The sequence below is a fragment of the Narcine bancroftii genome, chromosome 5, assembly GCF_036971445.1.
Source record: "Narcine bancroftii isolate sNarBan1 chromosome 5, sNarBan1.hap1, whole genome shotgun sequence".
Lineage (NCBI taxonomy): Eukaryota > Metazoa > Chordata > Chondrichthyes > Torpediniformes > Narcinidae > Narcine > Narcine bancroftii.
In genome coordinates, this window is record NC_091473.1 from 126,701,797 (window position 1) to 126,726,186 (window position 24,390).

At 38.7% G+C, this 24,390-nt stretch overlaps 1 protein-coding gene across 10 annotated transcripts in view; it reads right to left on the minus strand.

Moving 5' to 3' along the window:
• Positions 1-24,390, minus strand: part of szt2 (SZT2 subunit of KICSTOR complex) — a 289,561-nt gene that overhangs the window by 221,784 nt on the left and 43,387 nt on the right. For all 10 annotated transcript variants that reach the window (XM_069939008.1, XM_069939001.1, XM_069939006.1 and 7 more), the window contains exons 15-20: positions 20,453-20,658; positions 19,471-19,707; positions 17,450-17,528; positions 16,621-16,712; positions 10,818-10,986; positions 8,732-8,846 (exon numbers count right to left, since the gene is read on the minus strand). In XM_069939008.1, the coding sequence (XP_069795109.1) occupies positions 8,732-8,846; positions 10,818-10,986; positions 16,621-16,712; positions 17,450-17,528; positions 19,471-19,707; positions 20,453-20,658 (898 nt within the window). The remainder of the gene's footprint in view (positions 1-8,731; positions 8,847-10,817; positions 10,987-16,620; positions 16,713-17,449; positions 17,529-19,470; positions 19,708-20,452; positions 20,659-24,390) is intronic.

The window sequence follows — 24,390 nt, forward strand, 5'->3', positions numbered from 1 at the left end:
CTGTGAAGTGGAAGGAGGCCCAAGGATGAGTCATTGTCTGGGAGGCAGTTTAGAATGTTGGGCATTTTAAAAGGGATGAACATTCCGAAGGCAGCCAGAAGCCATTGTTCCTCTCTCTGCAAGCAACACAAGACAACTTGAATTGTGTGCTCTCTCTCTCTCTCACACAAAGATCTTTTGGCTTCAGTTTACCAAACAAACTGAATTTTGTTTCTGATCTTTGCTTTGGTTGAGATCGAAGTTTTGTGAGTCTTGTATGTTTTGTGTTTGTTTTGTGACTAAGTTTTTCTGTGGGCTGGTTGGAAATATAACTTAGCCTTTAATTACTTATGTTTTATTTTGGCTGGGGAATTTATTAGTTTTACACTGTTATAGAAATTTCCAGAGTAACCAGTGGGCATTGTTATAAAAGGGGGGGATTTTGAATTAAAGATTGATGGTGAATTTTTGTAAATAAAGTAATTGTTCATCTTTACCCCTGTGTGATATGCCTTCTTTGTGGTTGCAGATTTGATCTTGTAACACCTCCCATTTACTGTCTATGTCCTATCTTGATTTGTCCTTCCAAAATACAACACCTCACAATTGTCTGCATTAAATTCCATCCACTATTTTCTTGCCCATTTTTCTAGTTGGTCCAGATCCCTCTGAAAGCGTTGAAAGCCTTCTTTACTGTCCACAATGCCTCCAATCTTACTGTCATCAGTCAACTTGTTAATCCTGTTTACCACATTATCATTCAGATCACTGATATAGACAACAAACAAGCACTGATCCCAGAGACACACTAATCATCACAGGCTTCCAGTCTAAGCAGCAACCATCCAATACCACCCTGTCTTCTCCTATTCAGCCAATTTCAAGTCCAGTTTACCACTCTTCCTTGGATACTTTGTGTCTGAACCTACTGAACTAATCTCCCATGTGGAACCTTGTCAAAGGCCTTACTAAATTCCATGTGCAATATCCTCAGCCTTTCCTTCATCTATTTTCTTAGTAACCTCAAAATACTCTAATTATTGGTTAAACGCGACCTACCACCCACAAAGCCATGCTGACTATCCTTATTCAATCCTTGGCTGCCCAAATACTTGTATATCCGATCTCTCAGAACACCCCCCAATAACTTACCTACAACTGACAAAAGGTTCACCAGCCTGTAATTACCTAGTTCACTTTTGGAAACTTTTTTAAACAACAGAACAACATGAACTATCCTCCAATCCTCCGGCACCTCACCTAGGCTAAGGACATTTAAATATTTCTGCCAGGGTCCTTGTAATTGCTACCCAAGTTTCCCTCAAGGTCCAAGGGTATATCATGTCAGGCCCGGGAGATTTATCCACCATTATTTGCTGTAAGGTACCTCCACCTCCTTAATCTCTATATGTTCCATGACACTACGGCTTGTTTCCCTTCCTTCCTTATACACTATGCCAGTTTCATGAGTAAATACTTACGCAAAAACTGTTTCCAAGATCTCCCCCATCTCCAGAGACTCCACACATAGGCGACCACTCTGATGTTCTAGGGGACCAATTTTGCCCATTACCTTTACTCTTAACATAATTGTAGAAACCCTTCAGGTTTACCTTCACATTATCTGCCAAAGCATCCTCATGTCTTCTTTTTGCCTTCTTGATTTCCTTCTTAAGTATTTTCTTATATTTTCTCTACTCAATTTGCTTTTTTTGCCTATACTTGCTATACACCTCTCTTCTTCTTAGCCATATCTCTTGAAAACCAAGGTTCCTACGCCTGTTAACTTTGCCTTTAATCCTGACTGGAACATACAAATTCTGCACACTCAAAATTTTGCATTTGACGGCTTTCCACTTACTGAACACATCCTTGCCTGAAAACAACATCCCAATCCACTCATCCTAAATCCCTTCTCATTTCCACAAAATTGGCTTCCTCCAATTTAGAATTTCAACTATTTATAAATAACGACATCATGGACACTGGACACAAATTCTTCGCTGACACTTACTTCTGCCACCTGGCCTGTCTGATTCCATAACAGGAGATCAAGTATTGCATCTTCTCTTGTTGGTACCTCTATATATTGATTTAGAAAACTTTCATGAACACATCTGACAAACTGCAAGCCATTCAGCACTTTTACAGTTTGCGAGTCCCAGTTAAAATCTCCTATTTAAACTTTCTATTTCTTACATTGGTCTACTAGCTCTCTACAGATTTGCCCATCTAATTCTCATACTATTAGACATTCTATAATACAACCCTATCAGTATGCCCACCTTTATAAAGGTATGTTTTTTTTTTATGTAGCCGGTAGGAGAGAAGTATGGAAGAAACCAACTAAATTTGACTGCTTCACAGGGAAGAGGGAACATAAACTGAGTCCTAAAGGAGACACAGTCAAAAAGACATGTTAAGAATAACTGGGGTAGGAGGAGTCACGTGATGGAGTACCAGCCCTCTCCAGAAAAGAAGAAAAAAAATGAAGAAAAGACAAAGTTCAATAAATACAAAATATAAGAAATAAAAGATAAAGTTATAGAGAAAAGAAAGAAAATGGCACCCAAGAAGGAAAAAGTAAAAACAATGGGAAAAAAAAGAAAAAAAGACGCCGGAAAAAAAAGGAGTAGGCCTTACCTGCATGAGGAAACAGGGAGCCGTGGTGGAGAAGAGCGCCCGATCTCAGAGGTTGGTGACGAGCCCGTGGAGACGCGACCCCCCCCCGACCGCTGGACTGCAAAAATGGCTCTCTGAGCCAAACAAAAGTGTGCAACTGCGCCAACTAAGGAGAAGGAGAACATCGACAGGAGGGGGCTTCAGCCGAGGAGCGGGCAACCACAGCGCAACCAGCTGAGGGATGCCCGACACCAGGGCTCTCAGCTGGAAGAAGAGGAAAGCAGAAGGAGAGGGAGTGAAAGGAAAGAAGAGCAGCAGCAGGAGGGATCAACAGATGAGCAGCCCAAAACAAGAGGACCAACAGCAAGAGGCCCAGCAAGAATAGGCCTCACAAAGTGAGACAAGCAACTCATCAGGAAAGTCAGAAGAGATACAGATACAAAGAAGAAGAAGACACAAACACAGGTACAGACATAGAAGAGGAAGAAGACCAAGATCTTCACAGAGAGATAGAAGGTAAAACTGATGGACAGAATATAGATAAAGCTTTTTTTCAAAAACAAATGAGAGCACTAAAAGAATGGCTGTGTTCAGAATTTAGTGCAATTAAAAGAAAAATGAAAAGAGCAGAAGATAAAGTGCAAAGATTAGAGCTAGTCATGAAAGAAATAGGGAAAAGAGTAGAAAATGTGGAAAAACGAGAAACGTCTGTAGAAATGGAAGTAAATGACTTAAGAGAAAATTTGGAAGAAAGGGATAAAAAAATTAGAGTCACAAGAGTTGTTAGCTCAGAAAATTGATATGTTGGAAAATTATAGTCGGTGAAACAACATAAAAATAGTGGGCCTAAAGAAAGATGAAGAAGGCACAGATATGAAGGAATTTATAAAAGAATGGATCCCAAAGGTCCTGAAAATGACAGAAATGCAGGAAGGAATGGAAATAGAAATGGCACATAGAACACTAGGTCCGAAACCACAGACACATCAAATTACGACAAGAGAAAATATACAGGAGCGGGCAAAGAATAAAATTAGAGAAGACAATAAACCACTGGAATACAAGGGTCAAAAATTTTTTTTTTAATCCAGACATAAGTTTTGAACTCTTAAAGAAGAAGGATTTTAATACAGCAAAATCGATCCTATGCAAAAAGGTTATAAATTTATGTTAAGACATCCAGCTGTGCTTAAAATATTTGCAGAAAGCTTGCAGAACAGAAGGAGAGATGAAGAGATGTAACAAGAATGAAGATCGGCGATAAAATATATATAAAGATGTAAAAACAATGTATAACTAAAGAACTAAAGAAGGGAAGAAAGGAAGTAAGGGGAAAAAAAGGGAGAACTTTGTTAAATGTGTAAAAAAAAAGGTGTTTTCTGGGGGGGGGGGTTTTGGGGGGAGAGAATAACCGTCACTGCGAAATCAGTTGACACTTGCAACCAGGTTCGCAATCAAATGGAAAGGGGAGTTGTGGTTGCCGGCAAGGGATAAGGGGCAACTCAGAGAGGGGGTGGGATATTTGGGATTAAGGGAATATTGAATGTGGGAGTTGTTGGAGTATTTTATGTTTTAAATGTGTTGTCATACATTGAGTTTAAAAAGGGAAAACAGAGATGAAAATGGGGAAAAGGGGGATGGTGGTGGTGAGTAAGCAGAAATGAGGTGTAAACAGAATATGAGATGGCCAAGTTGAACTATATGACTATAAATATTAATGGAATACATAATCAAATTAAAAGGAAGAGGCTCTTAAATTTACTGAAAAAAAGAAAAAATAGACAAAGCATTTGTGCAGGAAACGCATCTAACTGAAGTGGAACATAACAAATTAAAGAGAGACTGGGTAGGACACGTAGCGGCAGCATCATATAATTCAAAAGCTAGAGGTGTAGCTATATTAATTACTAAAAATGTACCAATTAAAATAGAGAAAATAATAGATCCAGCAGGGAGGTATGTAATGATAAAGTGTCAGATATATTCAGAATTTTGGAATTTGCTCAATATATATGCACCTAATTAAGGATCAAAAGTTTATGCAGGATATTTTTTTGGAAGATTGGAGACACATAAGGAAATATATTGATAGGAGGGGATTTTAACCTTAATTTGGATCCAATGGTGGATAAAACTGGACAAAAGACAAGCAAAAAGAATAAAGTAGCCAAATTTATGATTAAATCAATGCAGGAAATGAAACTATGGAGGAGGCAACATCCAAAAGAGAAGTAATAATCATATTATTCAAGTAGGCATAAAACATAATCAAGGATTGATATGTTTTTGTTGTTGGCCCATATTCAAGGGAGAGTTAGGAAAACTGAATATAAAGCAAGATTATTATCTGATCATTCACCCCTGTTATTAGCAATAGAACTGGAGGACATCCCACCAAGAACATATAGATGGAGGTTAAACTCCATGCTACTTAAAAGGAAGGAATTTAGAAAGTTTTATTGAACGCCAAATTAAAACATATTTTGAAATAAATACGGAATCAGTGAAAGACAAATTTATATGATGGGACGCAATGAAAGCCTTCATTAGAGGACAGATAGTAAGTTATGTGACTAAGATGAAAAAGGATAACAATCGGGAAATAGAGCAGTTGGAAAGGGAGATAGTAAGTACAGAAAAGGAATTAGTAAAAAGGGATGATATAACAAAAAGGAGAGAATTGGCGGACAAAAACTTCAAATACAACACATTACAAATATATAAGGTGGAGAAGAACATAATGAAAACAAAGCAAAAGTATTACAAACTAGAAGAAAAAAAAATATTAGCCTGGCAACTTAAAATAGAACAAGCTAAAAGAACTGTATTAGCATCAAGCAAAAAGGACAAACAAATTACATATAACCAAACAGAAATTAAGGAGAACTTTAAGGAATTTTATGAACAATTAAACCAAACTGAGAACGAGGGGAAAGATGATAAAGTAGAAGAGTTTTTAGCTAAAATTGAACTGCCAAATTTGTAAGAAGAGGAGCAAAACAAACTGATAAAACCATTTGAAATAGAGGAAGTACAGGATATATTAAAAAAGCTGCCAAACAATAAAACGCCTGGAGAGGATGGATTCCCAATAGAATTCTATAAAACATTTAAAAGAGTTATTAATTCCTCCTCTCCTGGAAGTAATGAACTAGATGGAAGAAACACAAAGCTTGCCAGATTCATGTAAGGCAGCAATAATTACACTAAAACCAAAGACAGGGAAGGATCCACTAACACCAGCACCATATAGACCAATATCTTTACTTAATTCAGATTATAAGATAATAGCAAAATTATAAGCAAACAGATTGGCCAATTGTATACCAAAAATAGTAAAACGAGACCAAACTGGATTTATTAAGAAAGACGAACAGCAGATAATGTCTGTAAATTTATTAATCTAATTCATGCAGTTCAAGGAAATAAGAAACCAACAATGGCTGTTGCTTTAGAAACAGAAAAAGCCTTTGACAGAGTAGAATGGAATTATTTATTCAAAGTATTACAGAGGTTCAATCTACCATAAAAATATAGTAATTTGATTAAAGTATTATATAAGGGACGATTGGCGAAGGTGACAGTAAATGGATATGTATCGAACCAATTTAAATTAAGTAGGTCAACTAGGCAGGGATGTCCATTTTCCCCCTCACTGTTCGCTTTAGCAATAGAACCATGGGCAGAACTGATAAGAACAGAAAATAAAATAAAAGGAATAAAAATAAAGGAAGAGTATAAAATCAGTTTATTTGCAGATGACATCATAGTATACTTAACAGAACCAGAAATATCAATAAAAGAATTACATAAGAAATTGAAGGAATATGGAGAAATATCGGGGTACAAGGTCAACGCAAATAAAAGTGAAGTGATGCCAATGAGTAATGCAGATTATACAGAATTTAAAAAAGAATCACCATTTAAATGGCAAACACAAGCAATCCGATACCTAGGTATTAGGTTAGATAATAACTAAGCCACCTGTACAAATTAAATTATCAGCCACTAATAAAGAAATTGTAGGAAGACTTAGAACATTGGAAAGAATTACCGCTAACGTTGATAGGGATGGTAAACTGTATTAAAATGAATGTCTTCCCAAGGATACAATACTTATTTCAATCGTTACCAATTCCCTTAACAGAGAAATTCTTTAATGAACCAAAGAGAATAATAAGGAAATTCTTGTGGAAAGGAGGGAAACCGAGGATAGCGTTAGATAAATTAACAGAGAGGTACAACCAAGATGGTTTGCAGTTACCAAACTTTAAAAATTATTATAGAGCAGCACAATTAAGGTATTTATCAGATTTTTACCAGACTGGACTAAGATAGAACTAGATAAAATAGGGGAGAAGGTACCAGAACATATACTTTATAAGTGGGATGAAAAGCTGGTACAATATAAAAGCTCACCAGTACTGCATCGTTTACTCAATATATGGAAGATTCACGCAGAAAGGAAAAGAACGAATTACCAAATACCAAAATTACTATTGATGCAAAATCCGCTAATCCCTTTTACAATAGATAACCCTTCCTTTAGAGAATGGGAGAGAAAAGGAATTAAAAGAATAAAAAATTGTTTTTTGGGAAATAATTTATTAACATTTGAACAGTTGAAGTACAAATATGGAATAACTCATGGTACAATGAAAGCCTACTTAAAGGATAAATTGGGAAACAGACTGAGGTTACCAGAAGGAAGCAGCTTTAAATATGTGATTACAGACACAATGATAATTAAAAGATTCATAACGAACATGTACATTAAGCTGCAAGAGAAGGAAAATGATGAAATAAGCCATAAACCCAAACAAAAGTGGGAAAAGGATTTAAATAAAGATAAAAAATGAAACATGGGAAAAGTTATGTTCTGGAACTATGAAGAATATAATAAATAAAAGGTTACGCATGATACAGCATAATTGGTATAAATGAAGTGTATCACGCCCCAAAAGTTTTTAAAAAATGGGATCCAACATTATCAGATAGATGTTTTCGCTGTAAGGAGGAAATGGGAACAACAGTACATGAAATTTGGGCATATGAGAATGTGAAAATGTTTTGGGAAGATCTAAATCAGATATTAAATAAATTCACAAAAAATAACATATACCAAAAAATCCAGACATCTTTCTTCTAAGTAATATAGGTAGTAAGGAATTAGGCCTCAAATTGAATAAAGCGCAAAAAAAGATTTATTATGATAGCCTTAGCAGTAGCAAAAAAATGTATAATGTTAACTTGGAAAATGGAAGAGAGCATGAGAATACAGCAATGGTACAAGGAAATGAATAAATGTATTCTATTGGAAAAAATAACATATAATTTAAAAAATAAAGTCACATTATTTGAACAAATTTGGGAACCATACATGGAACATAACAGAGAGGGCTTGCCTCGGACCTCCACCCCCTAAAATGATAAGACAAAACGACTTGATCCAGTGTGTAAAAGTAGATGACACATTTTTCTTGTTTATTTTCATTGTGTGAAGACATTGTTTAATGGTTTTTATTGTATTGTATATGTTGAAAATTTAATGGGTTTGGAGGGGGGTGGGAAGGGGGAGGGAAGGTGGGGGGGGGGGAGAAATGGGGAGAAAATGCCACTGTGTATATTTAAGAGGGAATTGTTTGTATGTATTTTGATTGATATGGCTCACAGTATGAAAAATAAAAAATTATTTAAAAAAAAAAGAATGGCTGGGCTAGAGGATATGGGAAAAGCAAAGAATCAAGTGGCCATGGAGGGGTTTGAGAAGTGCAATTATAAAGCAAAGAACACCACAGGATATTAATACTACAAAATTTAATTTATAGATAAAATCCACAGATTTCAATAGATTCCAGATATGTGTAGGGTAATATACATGGAGTACAGATATTGCAGTGGGACATCAGGAATGACTGCACTAATATTAGTAATTAAGTACAAAAGGGGGCATGACGGTAGATTTGGACAGGGCTCCAGCGTATTAAGGCTTCTGGTTGTGAGTGGATATTAGGTTTATAGATCATGGAATATTCCTTCATTGTTTGCATTAGTCTTTCTTCAATAGTTTTGATACTCATAGGCTCCAAAGTCCACAAACTTTCTAGTTTCTATGTCCATTAATCCCTACCTTCTGTGTTCCTTGACCCCCAGATTGGCAAGATGTATTCTTTATTCTGACAAAGCTGACTTAGGTGTTCAAAAGTCAACAAGGAAGATACACATGCGTGGTCTTGTGGGTAAATCTAAGAACAAAAAAAAAACATTTGTTAAAATATTATATTCCATTAAACCCTGAAAAACATAAATAACAAAACACAAATGTTTCAGAATTAAATATATACTATAGTAGATACAGGTTCAATGTATTAAATCTAGTTTGAAACACACCAAGGCTGAAATCCTGCCCACCTTAATCAAGGTATGTTCAGCAATGCCAAAGGAGGACACAACTGTGGCTAAGAGATTACAGCACCAGGTATGCACAACTGTGGCTAAGAGATTACAGTACCAGGTATGCACAACATCTAGAACTCACAGCATCAGCATTTTATTTTCAATTTAATATGTATAATGATTCCGTTCATTCCATTTATACTTTGCCTGGACTGACTTCTTGTTTCTTTTTCAAATGATTGGGCAGAAAAGTGGCCTATTCATGCTTCAACATTCTGTGTTCGTGTTAGTCCATGACCGACAGCAATTTGCGCATCGGCCTTTTAAGTTAATACAGGTATCCCTCGCTTTTCAAACGTTCGCTTTACGCCACTATGCTTTTACGAAAGACCTAAAATAGTACCCGTGTTTGCTAATCTGAAGAAGATTTTTGCTTTGAAGAGAAAAGGTGAGTGAAAATGCTGTCAGTTGCCGCAGCCAGACTCAGGCTGGCAGTATTGAGCAGGGGGGGGTGGGGGGGGGGGGGGGCGCTAAGGATGTGGACTAGAAGTCAAGGGAGTAGCAGCCTGAAAAAGTTTGGGAACCACTGCATTAGATGAATCCGGTATGATTTGATGGGTTATTTTTAGGGTCTGGGAATGCTCAAAAAAATCTTCCCATATAAATTAATGTTAATTGCTTCTTTGTTTTACACCATTTCTGCTTCCAAAAGGTTTCATTGGAATGCTCTACTTTCAGATATTGGGGGATACCTGTCCATAAGAGTGATGGAGAAACTCAGCCCATCCCACAGCATCCATAGGCTGCAAAGACATATAATCTATGTTTCGGGCCTGAGGCAGATATAATTGCACAAATCTTTTCTATATCTGAAGCATGGGCATCACTGACAATGAAAACATTTATTGGCTATCCCTGACTGGACCTTAAGTTGGTGGTGGTCAGCTACCTTATTCAACAAGTACAACCTTACTGTTGAAAGTGCTCTCAGTGATATTAAACAGGCACTTTCAGGCTTTTGACCAATATATTTAGGTACAAAGATCAGCGTGCACAGAGCCGTTGTCATACCCACACTCCTGTTCGGCTCCGAATCATGGGTCCTCTACCGGCATCACCTACGGCTCCTAGAATGCTTCCACCAGCGTTGTCTCCGCTCCATCCTCAACATTCACTGGAGCGACTTCATCACCAACGTCGAAGTACTCGAGATGGCAGAGGCCGACAGCATCGAATCCACGCTGCTGAAGATCCAACTGCGCTGGGTAGGTCACGTCTCCAGAATGGATCGCCTTCCCAAGATCGTGTTATATGGCAAGCTCTCCACTGGCCACAGTGTCAGAGGTGCACAAAAGAAGGACTGCCTAAAGAAATCTCTTGGTGCCTGCCACATTGACCACCGCCAGTGGGCTGATATCGCCTCAAACCGTGCATCTTGGCACCTCACAGTTCGGCGGGCAGCAACCTCCTTTGAAGAAGACCGCAGAGCCCACCTCACTGACAAAAGGCAAAGGAGGAAAAATCCAACACCCAACCCCAACCCACCAATTTTCCCCTGCAACCGCTGCAACCGTGTCTGCCTGTCCCGCATCGGACTTGTCAGCCACAAACGAGCCTGCAACTGACGTGGACATTTACCCCCTCCATAAATCTTCGTCCGCGAAGCCAAGCCAAAGAGAAGAGATTTCCATGTTAGGTAGAGGTTACAGGTTTGGGAATAGCTACATAGAATTTGTAGATGGCAGCCAAAGAGAAGATGAATACGAAGGATGGTGGATGGTCAAACAGACCATGGTAAAATTACCCCCCAACTAACTTACCGCTTTTGGGACATCTAAATAAGACAATCCATTTAAGTATTTCCGGCTATCTGCAGAAGTGACCACATAACCACTCTGAGGCTCTACCCAGCATTCAGTCACCAAATTTAACTCGGTGTCAAGTTCAATTGCCTCAACCTCCGTGTCATTATCATCATCTGTGGAAAAACTATGAGAGAATTGGAGACATATTAGAAGTTGCTTTTATATCGACTGTCAGCAAATAATCTAGCAAGCTATTATTAAAAAATAAAAATAATCAATGTCTGTCACTAATTCCAGACCAGGCTGGTGGTTAGTTGTAACAGCCACTCGTTCATTAATCCCTGAACAAAAAGTTACCCATTTACTTTCTGCATCATACAAAACCTTATTGAAGTGGCCTGTCAGTCTCAACTCCGCGATCAATGGTGCAGGTAATTAGGAAGGAGGAAATGAAATATTAAAACTTAACTGGGGGGGGGGGAAGGGGCGGGGATGTGTGCAAGTCAGGTGATTGTGATGAGGTTGGATATGTATATGGAAGGGAAAGGAATGGAGGGTTACTGGTTGAGTGTAGGTTAGGTGGGAGAAAGTATTCGGCACGGACTAGAAGGGCCAAGTTGGCCTGTTTCTATGCTGTAAGTGTTATATGGTTATGAGGAGCGCGAGAAGCAGTAAACAGTACAGCAAAGGCGTGTAGGGGAGAGTTTACCTTCTCGCCTACACAACTGTGAGAAAAGACACTAATTTTCTGAAGCCTCTGCAGTTCTCACCTCCCTTTTGATGAGAAACCCGCCAATAAATGCAAGATTGCACTTTGGTAAGTCAAGCCAGGGTAGGACTTGCATGGTGAATGGCATGGCCCTGGTGACTGATCTAGAACAGAAAGGCCTAAGGGTACAAATGGATAGAGTGGTAAAGGGAGCATTTGGCATGCTTGTCTTCATTGAGGGAAGATTAAATACACAAGTTGATGATGATGAGATTGTCATTGTACAACTAAAATATGTACAGATGGACCAAAATTTTTTACTTTGTAGATACATCAACCACAACAGTATACAAATTACTGCAAAATTCAATGAGAGAACAAGAGATGATAAATATAAAGGAATCAAAAAATAAATATTCACACTTGCAGTTAGTGAAAGAAAAATAAAGCAACATCTCAATAAGAAGATCTTTTGGTGGTTCCAGAATAGTTTAACATTCGGGTTAGGGGACAGCATGGGGAGGATCAAGAGCCTGCTGGCTGTTGGGGGAGAAACAACTGTTCTTGAACCAAGAAGTGCTGGACTTCAGGCTTCTGTACTTTGTGCCTGAAGGAAGCAAGAGTTTGTGACCAAGGTGATGGGAATCCTTTATGATGTTGCCTGCCTTCTAGAAGCAGTGTCTCACACAGATGTCTTCAGTGGATGGAAGTGCCCATGGTGGACTTGGCTAGGTTTGTCATTTTCTGGGCACTTGTTTGCAAACCAAGCCACGTGAAATAAGTCAGTATACTTTCCACAGTGCAGTAACATGCCAAATCTCCTCAGACTTCTTAGAAAATAGAGGTGTTGGTGTGCCGCCTTCATATTTGCCTTGATGCAGTGGCACCAATTATATGAATTCTATTATGTGGACTCCCAGAATCAATAAAGGAACTAACCCTATCCACTGTTGTCCCGTCAATGAAGACAGGTACATGGACCCTTGGCCTCCCCTTCCAAAAGTCCACTAGGTTTCTTGGAGTCCACCTATGACCTCTTGCCTGTGCTCCACCCCCTCGCCTCACCATTTTATTCAGGCTCCTGCCTACATTTTGCTCCTGCCTTGAAGAAGGGCTCAGGGCCAAAACTTCGGTTATGTATCTTTATCTTTGCTACATAAAAAACACTGCATGATTTGCTTAGTTTCTCCAGCATTTTTGTGTAAAAAGTAAGCTTCTTGGTCTTGCAGACATTGAGTTTAAGATTGTTATTCTCGCACTGCACATCAGATTGTCGATCTTTATCCCACATTCTGACCTATCATTATCATTTATTTGGCCAACAATGCAATTTGCAAATTTATAGATTGTGTTGGAGCTGAACTTGGCTATGCAATCACAGGTGCATAGGGAATAGAACAGGGAACTAAGTATGCAACCTTGAATCTTTCCATATTAATGATCACCAAGAAGATAACATTGCCTATCTACATTAATTGGGGTCTGCCGATGAGAAAATAGAGGATCCAGTTACTAAGGGACAGAGTCCCAAATCCTTGATTGATGGTTTTGCTGGTATGATGATGTTTAAGACTGAGCTGTAGTCAATGAACAATATGACAGAGATATTTTTGTAGTTCAGGTACTTTAACAATGAGTGGAGAGCCAACAAGATGCCACCCGCTGTTGACCTGTTGCAATAATGGGCAAATTAAGGTGGTTCCAGGTACTTCTCGAGACAGGAATTGATGACCAACCTCACAAAGCACATTATGGTAGATGCAAGTGACATCAGCTGATAGTCATTGATGCAGGTTACCCTGCTCTTGTACACAAGTATGAAGAATGTCCTTCATACTTGTATACAAGTGTGCTATTGGGACTTCAGACCATAGCAGCGAAAGGGAGAAAATGTCTACAAGAACTCCGGCCTGTTGGTCTGTACAGATTTCAAGAACACGGCCAAGTCTCTCTCTCTCTCTCTCTCTCTCTCTCTCTCTCTCTCTCTCTCTCATGGCCCATCCCTTCGCAAGCGAAGATGAACACGGTGCCTTGTAGCTCTTCTGTCCTCACAGAACTTTTGTTCTGTTTTCGTTGGAGTTTTAGGCACCATGTGCCAGGGCAAGGACTTGTAGGCGAGTGCTTGCCCAGGACAAATGCCTCCCTCTGGGTCCCACGCCACTGGGCCTGGCGAAGTGCGTGGCACGACAGCCAGAATGACACGGGATTGCCCCGCAGTGGTTTGTTCCAAGACCGTGCTCGCTGGCCGTTGTCCTTACGGATCCTTCGTCCACCGAATTTGCTGCTGAAACTGTTTCCCGTGCTCTATCACAGCTGCCAGACTGACATGTGCTATTTACCCATAGCTGGGACCCTTTTCAGGTACTGACGGCTGGGCTATTTGAGCCCGGGGATTTGAAATCAGAATGACCTTCTCCTAACCTTTGCCTGAAGAGGCAAAACCTGCAAGGTTTGAACCCACAGATCCACCCCTAGGAGGAGGGAGCTCCATCCTTAACCAAATCCTAGCCCGATTCCTTCCTGCCCTCGTCCCGCTCCCCGGGTTTGAGATGCTCTCCTTCCAGCGGCCCGGACTGCAAGCACAGCCACTCAGTGCAATCCAGGAGGAAGAGAGGCGAACAGATATCAACAGCTGGGCTCAGCGCTAGGCCCGGAATAGGCCCGAAACCTCGAGCTCGAGTAGTTCGTATCGCCTCTTCTCCAAATACTGATAGTTATGTGCTCCCTTTAAAAACAGAGAACAAAAATAAATGCTGGTCACCGACACTTCCCCACCGAGGTCACGCTCCTGCATGGGAGCCCGAGGTCCACTGCCGCCGCCGCCGCCAGGGGGTGACTGAGGTCTGTTGTTGTCACCAGGGAGGGAAACTGCGGGGATGGGGGTGAGGTCCGTTGCCGCCACCAAGTAGACTGACTGGTTCAGATATTTTTGAGGATTCACCATCCTAGAGGTTTTCGGTCAGCCTCAGAAAATGGGAGCAGAGTTGGCATGACTCCTTTGCATCCAATACACCATTTTTCTCACAGGTTGACATGAACAGTTCTATTCGAAAGACGGGCTTTGATTTCCTGGACAATTGGTAATCTTTCTGCTTCATTCATAATTGCTCATGGCCAAAAACCAGTCCAGCCACAAGTATGGGTCACATTTGTATGAAATTATTGGTCGTGAGGTTACATCATTGTTTTCCCTTTTGAAGTAAACATAGAAGTCATTGAGCTCATCCAGAAGAAATGTTTTGCAGTTAATGATACTACCTCATGTAATTGTGTGCAATCTTAATCTAAAATTATACTTCTGCATTGGTAATGATCTCCTGATGGAAGTACCTAACATTTTGAGGACAATGTTGGCCTTTACAGCGCCAGCGATCGGGACTGGGGTTCAAATCCCACGCTGTCGGTAAGGAGTTTATACGTAGTCCCCATGTTTGCATGGATTTTCCCCAAGAGCTCCGGTTTCCTCCCACCATTCAAAACGTATCGGAGGTGTAGGTTAATTGGGTGTAAATTAGGCGGAACGGATTCATGGGCCAAAATGGCCTGTGACCATGCTGTATGTCTAAATTTATATTTCTAAATTTAAATATAAAATTTAAATCATAATAAAGCTGTATAGGCATTTGCATGACTTGAAGTACAGTGTACAATTCTGGTTACACAGCACTAGCAAGGATATGAATAAGTTGGAAAGGGTGCAGAGAAGATTCACTAGCATTTTGCTGGGACAGGAGGGATTGAATAGGCTACGTCTTCATTTCCTACATCTTACAGGCGGAAGGGTGACTTTATAGAAGTTTATAAAAGCAAGAAGGGCATGGATAAAGTGAATTAACTCAGCAATTTTCTAACTATTCTAAAACGAGAGGGCATAGGTTAAAGATGAGAGGTGAGACCTTAAAGACCAACATTTCCACTCAGGTATTCTCTACCTGGAGTGGGCTGTTAGAGGAAGCTATAGAAGGGAGTACAATAATAACATTCAAAGGTATTTGGAGATGTGCATAGGGAGGACTTACAAGGATATAAACCACATTCAGGCAAGTGTGACTGGTCTACAGAACCAACCTAATTAGCATGAACGAAGTGGGTCATGCTATCTGACTCTGTCTTGACAGGTCACAAAGAGGTACAGAGGCAAATTTATGACCTAGCAAGAATTAGCTGAGCACCAAAAGATAAAGAATTAGGGAAGAATGGATTGATACTCAAATGGACAGAAGTCAATCATTGTCTCTCTGGCATCTACTTAGCACCACTATTATTGAGCTTGCTTATAAATATTAGGATAGAAAATTATGTTATCAAAGTAAGCTGAAGAAACGAAAATGCATGGCATTTGGGTAACGCAGCTAGAAGCACAAAATTAAGAAAAGGGATTGAGCATACGAGTGAAACACTAGCAAACTGATTTCTAATGGGTGATTAGACACTTTGAACCTCACAAACATTGAAAAGCAGAGAATGGGCACTTTCTATATTGTGGAAAAACTTAAGCAGTGAAGATCCAACATATATTCGGATTTTTTAAATCGTTCAAGACATGTATGAAAAAAATAAATCAAAATATATTTGAATGCTGTCCTTATCTCCACAACAGGATGCAAAGGAACAGAAATTATGCACAGAAAGAACACAAGAAACAGGAGGAAGTCGGCCATCTGGTTCAGAGAGTCTGCACTGCCATTTCAATAAGATCATGGCTACTCTGACTGCAGACTCATCATCTTCAACCTGCCTGCTCCCGGTCACACTTAATTCCTCTATTATTAAAAAAAATGTTTTAAATACATTGAACATGGTACCCAAACTCATCTGTCATGCAAGATCTCCTTAATATGCTCCATGTAACATCTTCTGAAATCCAAAATTAAAATCACACCAAGGAATGCCAATGAAGATTCCATTTAGATTAAATACACATGATAAATATATTAATTATTTCAATGAAACCATTCTGTTTGTGCATAACCCTATAAAGACAATATGTTTAATCTGTCCTCGGGAATCAACCTTTACCACAGAAAATCTGCTTTGCTCACATCATAAAGATATTTTCTGCATTCAAATTTCAGGAAACAACAACAGATTTACAGATTGAAACTTTACCTGTCTTTGGTTGAAGTAGAGTAAGGTGGAAAGATGATGTACTGGACTAGGCATGTGTGGAGCTCATCATTATCAACACACCTTGAACTGCTCTGTAACCAAACAAATTGCATGAGAGGTTCCAAAAGAAAAATCAAGAGAAACAATTGTAAGTAACTTCCTGAAATGTTGCTATTTTTCAGTGCAATGCATTTACAAATCAATGTCTTTACATCACTTTTCAGAAATGAATCCGCCTTTTCAAGTTCACAAGGGCTTGTCTAAAAGGCTACATCCAGCTCACATCATTAAACAGAGCTAACAGTAAAAAAATACAATGGTCTCCTTCTCACGAAGAGACCAGCTCCCTTATGATGGTTCTCAACCAGAGGACCATGGCCCACTGGTGAGCCACGTGTTGCCATGTGGGTCTTTAAAAAGGTTTACTAAAATATTTTAAATTACAAAAAGATGCATTTCTTACAGAGCTGCTTTTGACTTGAAAATATTACTCAGTCATTGCCACCAATGGGCATTGTTAGACTGTAAGCCAGGTGGGCCTTGGACCAAAAAAGGTTAAGTACCACAGTAAAACCCCTGTTATCTGGAATTCAAGCAACTGGTTTAAAAAAAAATCATGGAAAATAAATAGGTAAAAATACACAAGTTTAAAATTGGCATGCCTCACCATCAGTTCACCAATCACGCCATCTCAAGCAACAGGGAAATTCAGTTATTCGGCATCCACCGATCTCCATTGGTGCCAGATACTGCAGTGCAAGAATTATCATTTCCCAACAGAATGTTGCTGTGCACAAGTACTTCACCCAATGGAGGACACAATCCTTACCTTCATTGGCAATTCAATCACCATGTTGACTATACCATCTCCAGTAGCAGCGAAATGGAACCCTTCACACAAACGAATCCTACGTTGGGAAAATAGGAAAGTTAGGATGAAGATTCAGAACTTAATGAGATCAAACAAGTTTGTGACTTGACTGCCTGAGTATGTTTAACACTTTAATCCCAAATATCCGGTCCCCATTTTTTTCTGATCTTTGATCTTTATATACTCTTATGGTAAGAAATATTATACAGAATAGAAATCTTTCAATTTTTGCCTATAGAATAAATACAGTATATTCCCCCCCCACCACCGCCTTGCAGTTTTACCATTTGGGGAATGAGTCTGGAAGAAATTTCAATCATTTGAATCCATTTTGTTTCCAAAGCATCATATGATACATTTGAAACAACCATTTAAAATTTCTATAAATACTGACAGCCTTATCACGAAAGTATCTTTCATAAATGCCGGCAAAAATATTTGGACATCTGATCAAGTCTCTTCCAGATATCCAAATGCTTACAAAAATTAAAAACAAAATCACATTAAAAATATTAACATTAGAATGTTAGAAATTTCCCAACACATCCAAGATTTAATCCACAGATTAAATGGCATTTCTCCACTCATCAAGAAGTTCAGGAGTTCTGTGCAAATTTCCTGAAAGATCCTTCCTAACGTTCTACTGACTCCACACTGTTGGACCCTTGAGTTAGCTTCCAGTAATATCCCACCAATTACAATGGGAAATTGGTCTCTCCGTATCAACACTAAATTAATGACTTTATTCACTTCGATAGAGGGATGATTAACATTTGTTCAAGGTATTGTCAAGTCACCTTTATTTATCATTCATACCATGTTGGCATGGTAAAGACGAGATAGCATTTCTCCAGGACCATGGAGTATATTTACATAAATATAAGTTAGAAGTTAAACACGTTAAAATATTAAGACATATACAGTAACAGTCCACGATTTGTTATTCAGCAAGTTCTAACACTCCAATGTTAATATTTTAATATGATGATTTTAAAAAAAATTTTGTATGGATTTGGATATCTGGAAAAGACTACATCAAATGGCCAAGTATTTTTGCAAGTGAGGCTTGCCAATGTCATCTTCATGGATCAAGTCACCATGTGGCATTCAGCTCCAAGTGTGAATTTGGCAACAAGGGAAGGGCCTAGGGAAAGGAGCTGTCAGGAACTCTCAGGTGTTATGTCACAAATGCAAAGAGAGAGAAAAAAAATACATTATTTTTAGACCAGAATTACTGATTTGTTGTTTTTCCCCTTGGAATATAGAAACACTGAGCTCCCAATTAAAACATAATCTACAACTCATCCACATCCCAAGTACCTTTAGTACTTTAATATTAGGCAAGGTTTGGCACCTACTACTACAGTGGAGGAAAAAGTAAGAAGAAAGTATCTTATAAACACAGATCACAGCAACAAGTTCAAACCCACCCATGTGATAAAGTTTGTTCGTGACAATGCCTGTTTTAAATGGGCAGAAATTCTACACAACTAAAGAATTTCATGCTTGCTGTTCAGTCTTATAATTTTACACATTCACATATTAAGAATGATGTACACCAACATATTGGAAAAGAGTCAAGAGAGCTAAAACCAGAAATAAAAAATTGTGATTTCTGATGTTATAATTCAAATGCGTCTCCTCCCGATGGATCATTTTATATTTAGAAAGCTGTTCATTTGGAAACACAGGTATATCTTCAGATGTACATCATCCATTTTTCACAATCCATCTGCCAATCTCCCTATCCAATCTGTCAATCTCAAGTCCAAATTCACATCTTAAATGAGGAAGAGAAACCATACAAGAAGGACAGATCAAAAGGATGTGGAGAAGATTACTAAGCAAATTCAAGAGAAAACTAACAGAAACAAGATTAATCAAATTCATTGAAGACTCGACTTGAAACCTATTTTGAATCATCAAATTATGTGCTCGTAAAACAGGCTGATCCTTTCTAACTCAAATTCTCGTCTTACTCAGTGAGTGTAGAAAGTATCTGAGCTGCTGCTATAGTGGGCAGTGGGGGTCCCAAAGCTGGCTGCAGAGACCACACCCAGCGCTGGTGATAGAAGTAACGAGATAGAGAGGCCAGCGTGGACGAAGCTGTGCGATTGGCTGTCATCGTCGCTGCACCCGACATCGAGGTTGGATGTCCATAGTTGTCCAGGTTCAAGATAAAGGGAGTTCGATAGTCTGAGGGAAGCTTTTCATACCTTGAAATATAAACATGAAATAAGACAAATGAAGATGAGAATGAATTTCAGAATATCTTTAGACATCGGGACTATCAAAAAGATTTGGGGTGAATACCAAATGGCAACATAGGGATAAAATATCAGCCATTTCATCAAGAAAGGCCGAAGCTTGGGGAGTCAAATGGCTTATTCCTGCTTCTATTTCTTATATTTATACATGTACAAAAAGGCCACACAATTATTTTCTTACTTTCAAACACCAAATGTCAAGGGAAATTAAATTTAAAAATCAAATATAATCTATAAAACCTAAACATTGTGGGAGGAGCTGTTGCCCCTCCATTAATTTTTCATCTTTTTTAAACCCATTTTTAACCTTTCATAATATATATTCCAGACTGGGTCCCTGGGTAAACTACAGTACAAACACCAGTAAGAAACAGCCAGTGGTTGGGTATAAAACCAGTCCCAGATAAAGGGGGACACAGTATATTCTCTTACTGGTCGTCCCTGAAAACCGAGGCGCAGAGTCTAAAGGGTTAATCAGATTTTATTATGCTTTTTTAGATTGTTACTGCACAAATACATCCAACTACATTTGATTCCTTCCAATTTCAGATTGGACAATACCAATATGTGAATATGCTGATACATGACCACCATTAAACATAGCCTGATTAATCAGTCATTAAACACTAACATTGGGTCAGAAAAATGTGTTGCCATAGAAGAGGGTTCCAACTTGTATTCTATTGACCATTACCTAATGAGTAGCTTTTCCAGTGGTTTCTTCAATATAACAACACAAGGTCGATCAGAGAGTACCAGCTGGGTGGTAGGAAGTGGGGGAGATTTTGAAGGAGAGGCATTTCCCAGCAGTTTTCTCTTGACTTTTGGTGTTGCTTCCTTACTCTGAACTCGCTGGGGAAATCTCAATGAGAGTATTTGATTTTGCAGTTCATCCACAATCTGCCAAAATAATTACAGAGCATATTCAACATATGACACATAACTTGAACAACAATTAGTGTGGTCAATATTTACCATGTATAATATCCATATTCCATTTCAGATCCTACAGTGCAAAGCCGGAATTTTGTTTATCTGAATTGTACAATTGTCGGTTTACTAATCATTACAGAATTCACTGACAACCACCACAAAAAAAGTTTTCTTCATCTAATCGTAATGAAGAAAACACCTTGTGCCTTATGGATTGTCACTGAACATTTAATCCCTTATTGGTTTAAAACTTACACAAATAGGCCATTCAATCCTTCAAATTCTTATCCAGCATAACTCACACATTTATGAGCATAGAACCACTCAGCCCAAAGGCTACTCCACTATTCAACAAAATAATGAGTGATCTAAATGCCAATTCAAAGTCCTGCCTCCTCCAACCATATCAGAAATGTCTTCATTTCCGCTTTAAAAATATTTGAAGACATCCACGTGCTGAGGGCAAGTACTTGTTTTGCATCATTATGAAGTGTTTCAGATTTCCAGCAGCGATTACTCTTCAGGTTAGAGCCCAAGGGACTTAAATCATCAAACCCAAGAGAAGTCCATTTATTCATCAGAACTAGGTTTATTGTAATGAACAAATATCCATGAAATTTGTTATTTTGTAGCAGCAGCATTGGGCAAAAAAACAAGGTGCAAAAAATTATTATAAATTACAATTTTGGTTAATAAATAACCAGTGCATTGTCAAAAATCTGGTGGCAATGGGAAAGAAGCTGTTTTTGTAATATCGAGTGTGACTTCAGGCTCCTGTACCTCCTCCCTGATGGTAACAGTGAGAAAAGGACATGATCTGGGTGGGGAGGGTCCTTGACGACAGAAGCTACTTTCTTGAAGCACCGTCTCTTAATTATGTCATTAACAGAGGGAAGATGTATGCCAATAATGGCTCTGGCCAAGTTTACAACCCTCATCTCAAAATTCCAATCATTATCTTACAGGACACATTCCTCTAGACAAGGGGTGTCAAACTCAAATTCACAGAGGGCCAAAATTAAAAACTTGGACTAAGTCGTGGGCCAAACTAAATATTTATTGAAAATTTTCAACAATCATCTGCATGTTTCCTCTTCTTTCAGCATATGTAATGTTAAACTTTTTCTTATTAAAATAAATGTTTAATAATAGTTTTGGTTAAACTCTTTCCAGAAGAAGCATTAGCAAATGAGAAATAAAATATTCAATAAATAATATTTCTCTATAGCCTTTAAGCTCCTTTTAAATGTATTTTTTTTTCACAAGCCAACAAGTAAAAAAAAACAACTTGCTTCAATGAAAATCCAATCTTTCAACTATGAACAGTCCAAAGTTAACCAAAGAAAATATGAATCCAAGCTTAGCTTGCTACACTGTGATTTACTCTGATGCACCTGGGTCTAAACCAGATACTTGGCATCTCTTCTTAGATACAAGTTCATCAAACTCTGGGGTCAGAGTTTGCCTCCCACCTGTCTTGAAAGGTCCTGTTTTCTGTCTTTCGTTTGGCCATTTTTCGTAAGGGGTTTATTACATGTGAGTTGGGCGACAGGTCACAGATGCCAATGAAAGTAAAGAGAGGAGGTGGGGGCGATTAGCGGGATGATGGGCCGGCGCAAACATTTGCAAAGCATTCTGGGATTTGTAGTATTAGCTGTGCATGCGCTATACTGGCGCGGCGGCCAGCGGGCCAGCTCCAATACATATTTGATATGATCTTGCGGGCCAAATATAATTATATCACGGGCCAAATTTGGCCCGGGGGCCTGAGTTTGACATGTGTGCTCTAGACTACTGGTAAGAATGAAGGATGCCATGAATGTTGTTCTTCAAAAGCATAATTTAAGTTTTAAATTTTTGTTCCAATTATAATTTTTAGATATATCCAACAACAAATCAATCTGAGGATTTTTTTCCCCACTTAAATGGTTGCAATCTAGGATACACTGCCTACAGTGGAGACAGGGACATTTACATCATTAAAAAAAATCAAGCAACTTACATAAATCACCATGGTATAGAAAGTGTGATGGATTATATTTTATTATATATAAATATGTTTTTAAAAGAGATAGATTGTGGAAGTTTAGAGTGTAAGTCAATTTACAAACAGATACTTCCAAAACACATCTCATTTAAAATGCCAGAGCTTCACACAAGCCAAGCGCCTTTGCAAAGACAATAAAAACTGCTTTGGAAACAACTTCAAAAGAAGGTGCAAATGGAATAGAACGTTGATCATGTACCAGGCAGAGGCTGATAAAAACTTTCAAGGATTGGGTGGGTTAGCCCTGCAAGAAGGTCATGTGATTTTCCAAGCAGAGAGAGAGAGAGACCAAACAGGATTTCTCTTAGAGAGATAGAGAAAATTCAGTTCGAGTTCTGGCAAGCTGCCAGCTTGAGGAAACCCCATTTTGAAGATGGGTTGTGAGTTCTGAGTTCAGCCTGTTGAAAACCCCTTGTGGTCCTTACAAGAGGAAATAGCTGGCTCAAGTGTTTTTCCTGAAATAAGAGAAATGAGAAGAACTCTGTGGTGACCTGGAAGAAGAGGTTATCACTTGGAAAACTGATGGAGCAAGACATCAGTTTGTGTTTGTCCAACGAGCAATGAATCACTCTCTGAAATCAACAAGAACCTTCCTGAGTGGTACCCATTTAACTTTAAGCACAAGAGCTTAGTGAAAATTCATAAATGTTAAATTCTGTGCACAGTTTAAGAATTGCCTAATACCAGTGAACTTGGAGGAGTGAAAAGTGAGATTGGACTGTGAATCAAAGAACTTTCCTGAACATTACATACACATGTGCTTACAGTTAGAAGGGGGTTAAGTTAAAGTTTGAACTTGTTTTTATGTTTAAAGAAAATTAAAAGCAACTTTTGTTTAAGTAACCATTTGTCTTGGTGAATTTCTATTGCTGCTGGGTTTTGGGGTCCTCTGGACTCGTAACAAAAGCTTTAGACCGATTATTGCTAACTGAGATGGTCAGCATGGACATAATGGGCCAAAGGGCCTGCTCCTGTTTGATAAATTTATATTTAAAAACAGTAAAAGGCCCTTTCAGTCCATGATCCCTTTCCACCCAATTGACCTACAACCCAGGTACGTTTTGAGGGGTGGGAAGAAAACGGACCACCTGGAGGAAACCCCACAGACACAGAGAGAACATACAAACTCCTTACATACTTTGCTGAGATCGAACCCTGGTCGCTCGCAGAGTAACAGCATTGTTCTAACTGCTATGCTAACGGTGCCACCCCAACTGTTCTTTATGACTTTAATTGTAGGATGTTTCCCTATTTCTCACATAGAATCTAATTTAACAATAATTTCCTTTATATTAATTCTTTTTCAATTTCATCATCTTCTTGAGGACAATCACGGCCTTCACCCAAACCACCTCCACCATTGACCCCCAAGACCAATGTCAATTAATCATTCATTATATTTGTCACAATATTTTGTGACAAATATTTTCCATTGTCTCAACCCACTGTTTGACACACTGGGTTCCTTCAATTTGTTCTTTTGCTCTAGACCAGCATTTCTCAACTTTTTTTTTATCCTTGAGGAACCCTTGAAATAGTTTTCATGCCTCAGGGAACCTCTGCATAAAAATTATTATATACCATTATTAATATCTATCTTTTATATTTTTAACGTAGTTCACGTGGTAAACATTATATTTTTTTTTCGGATA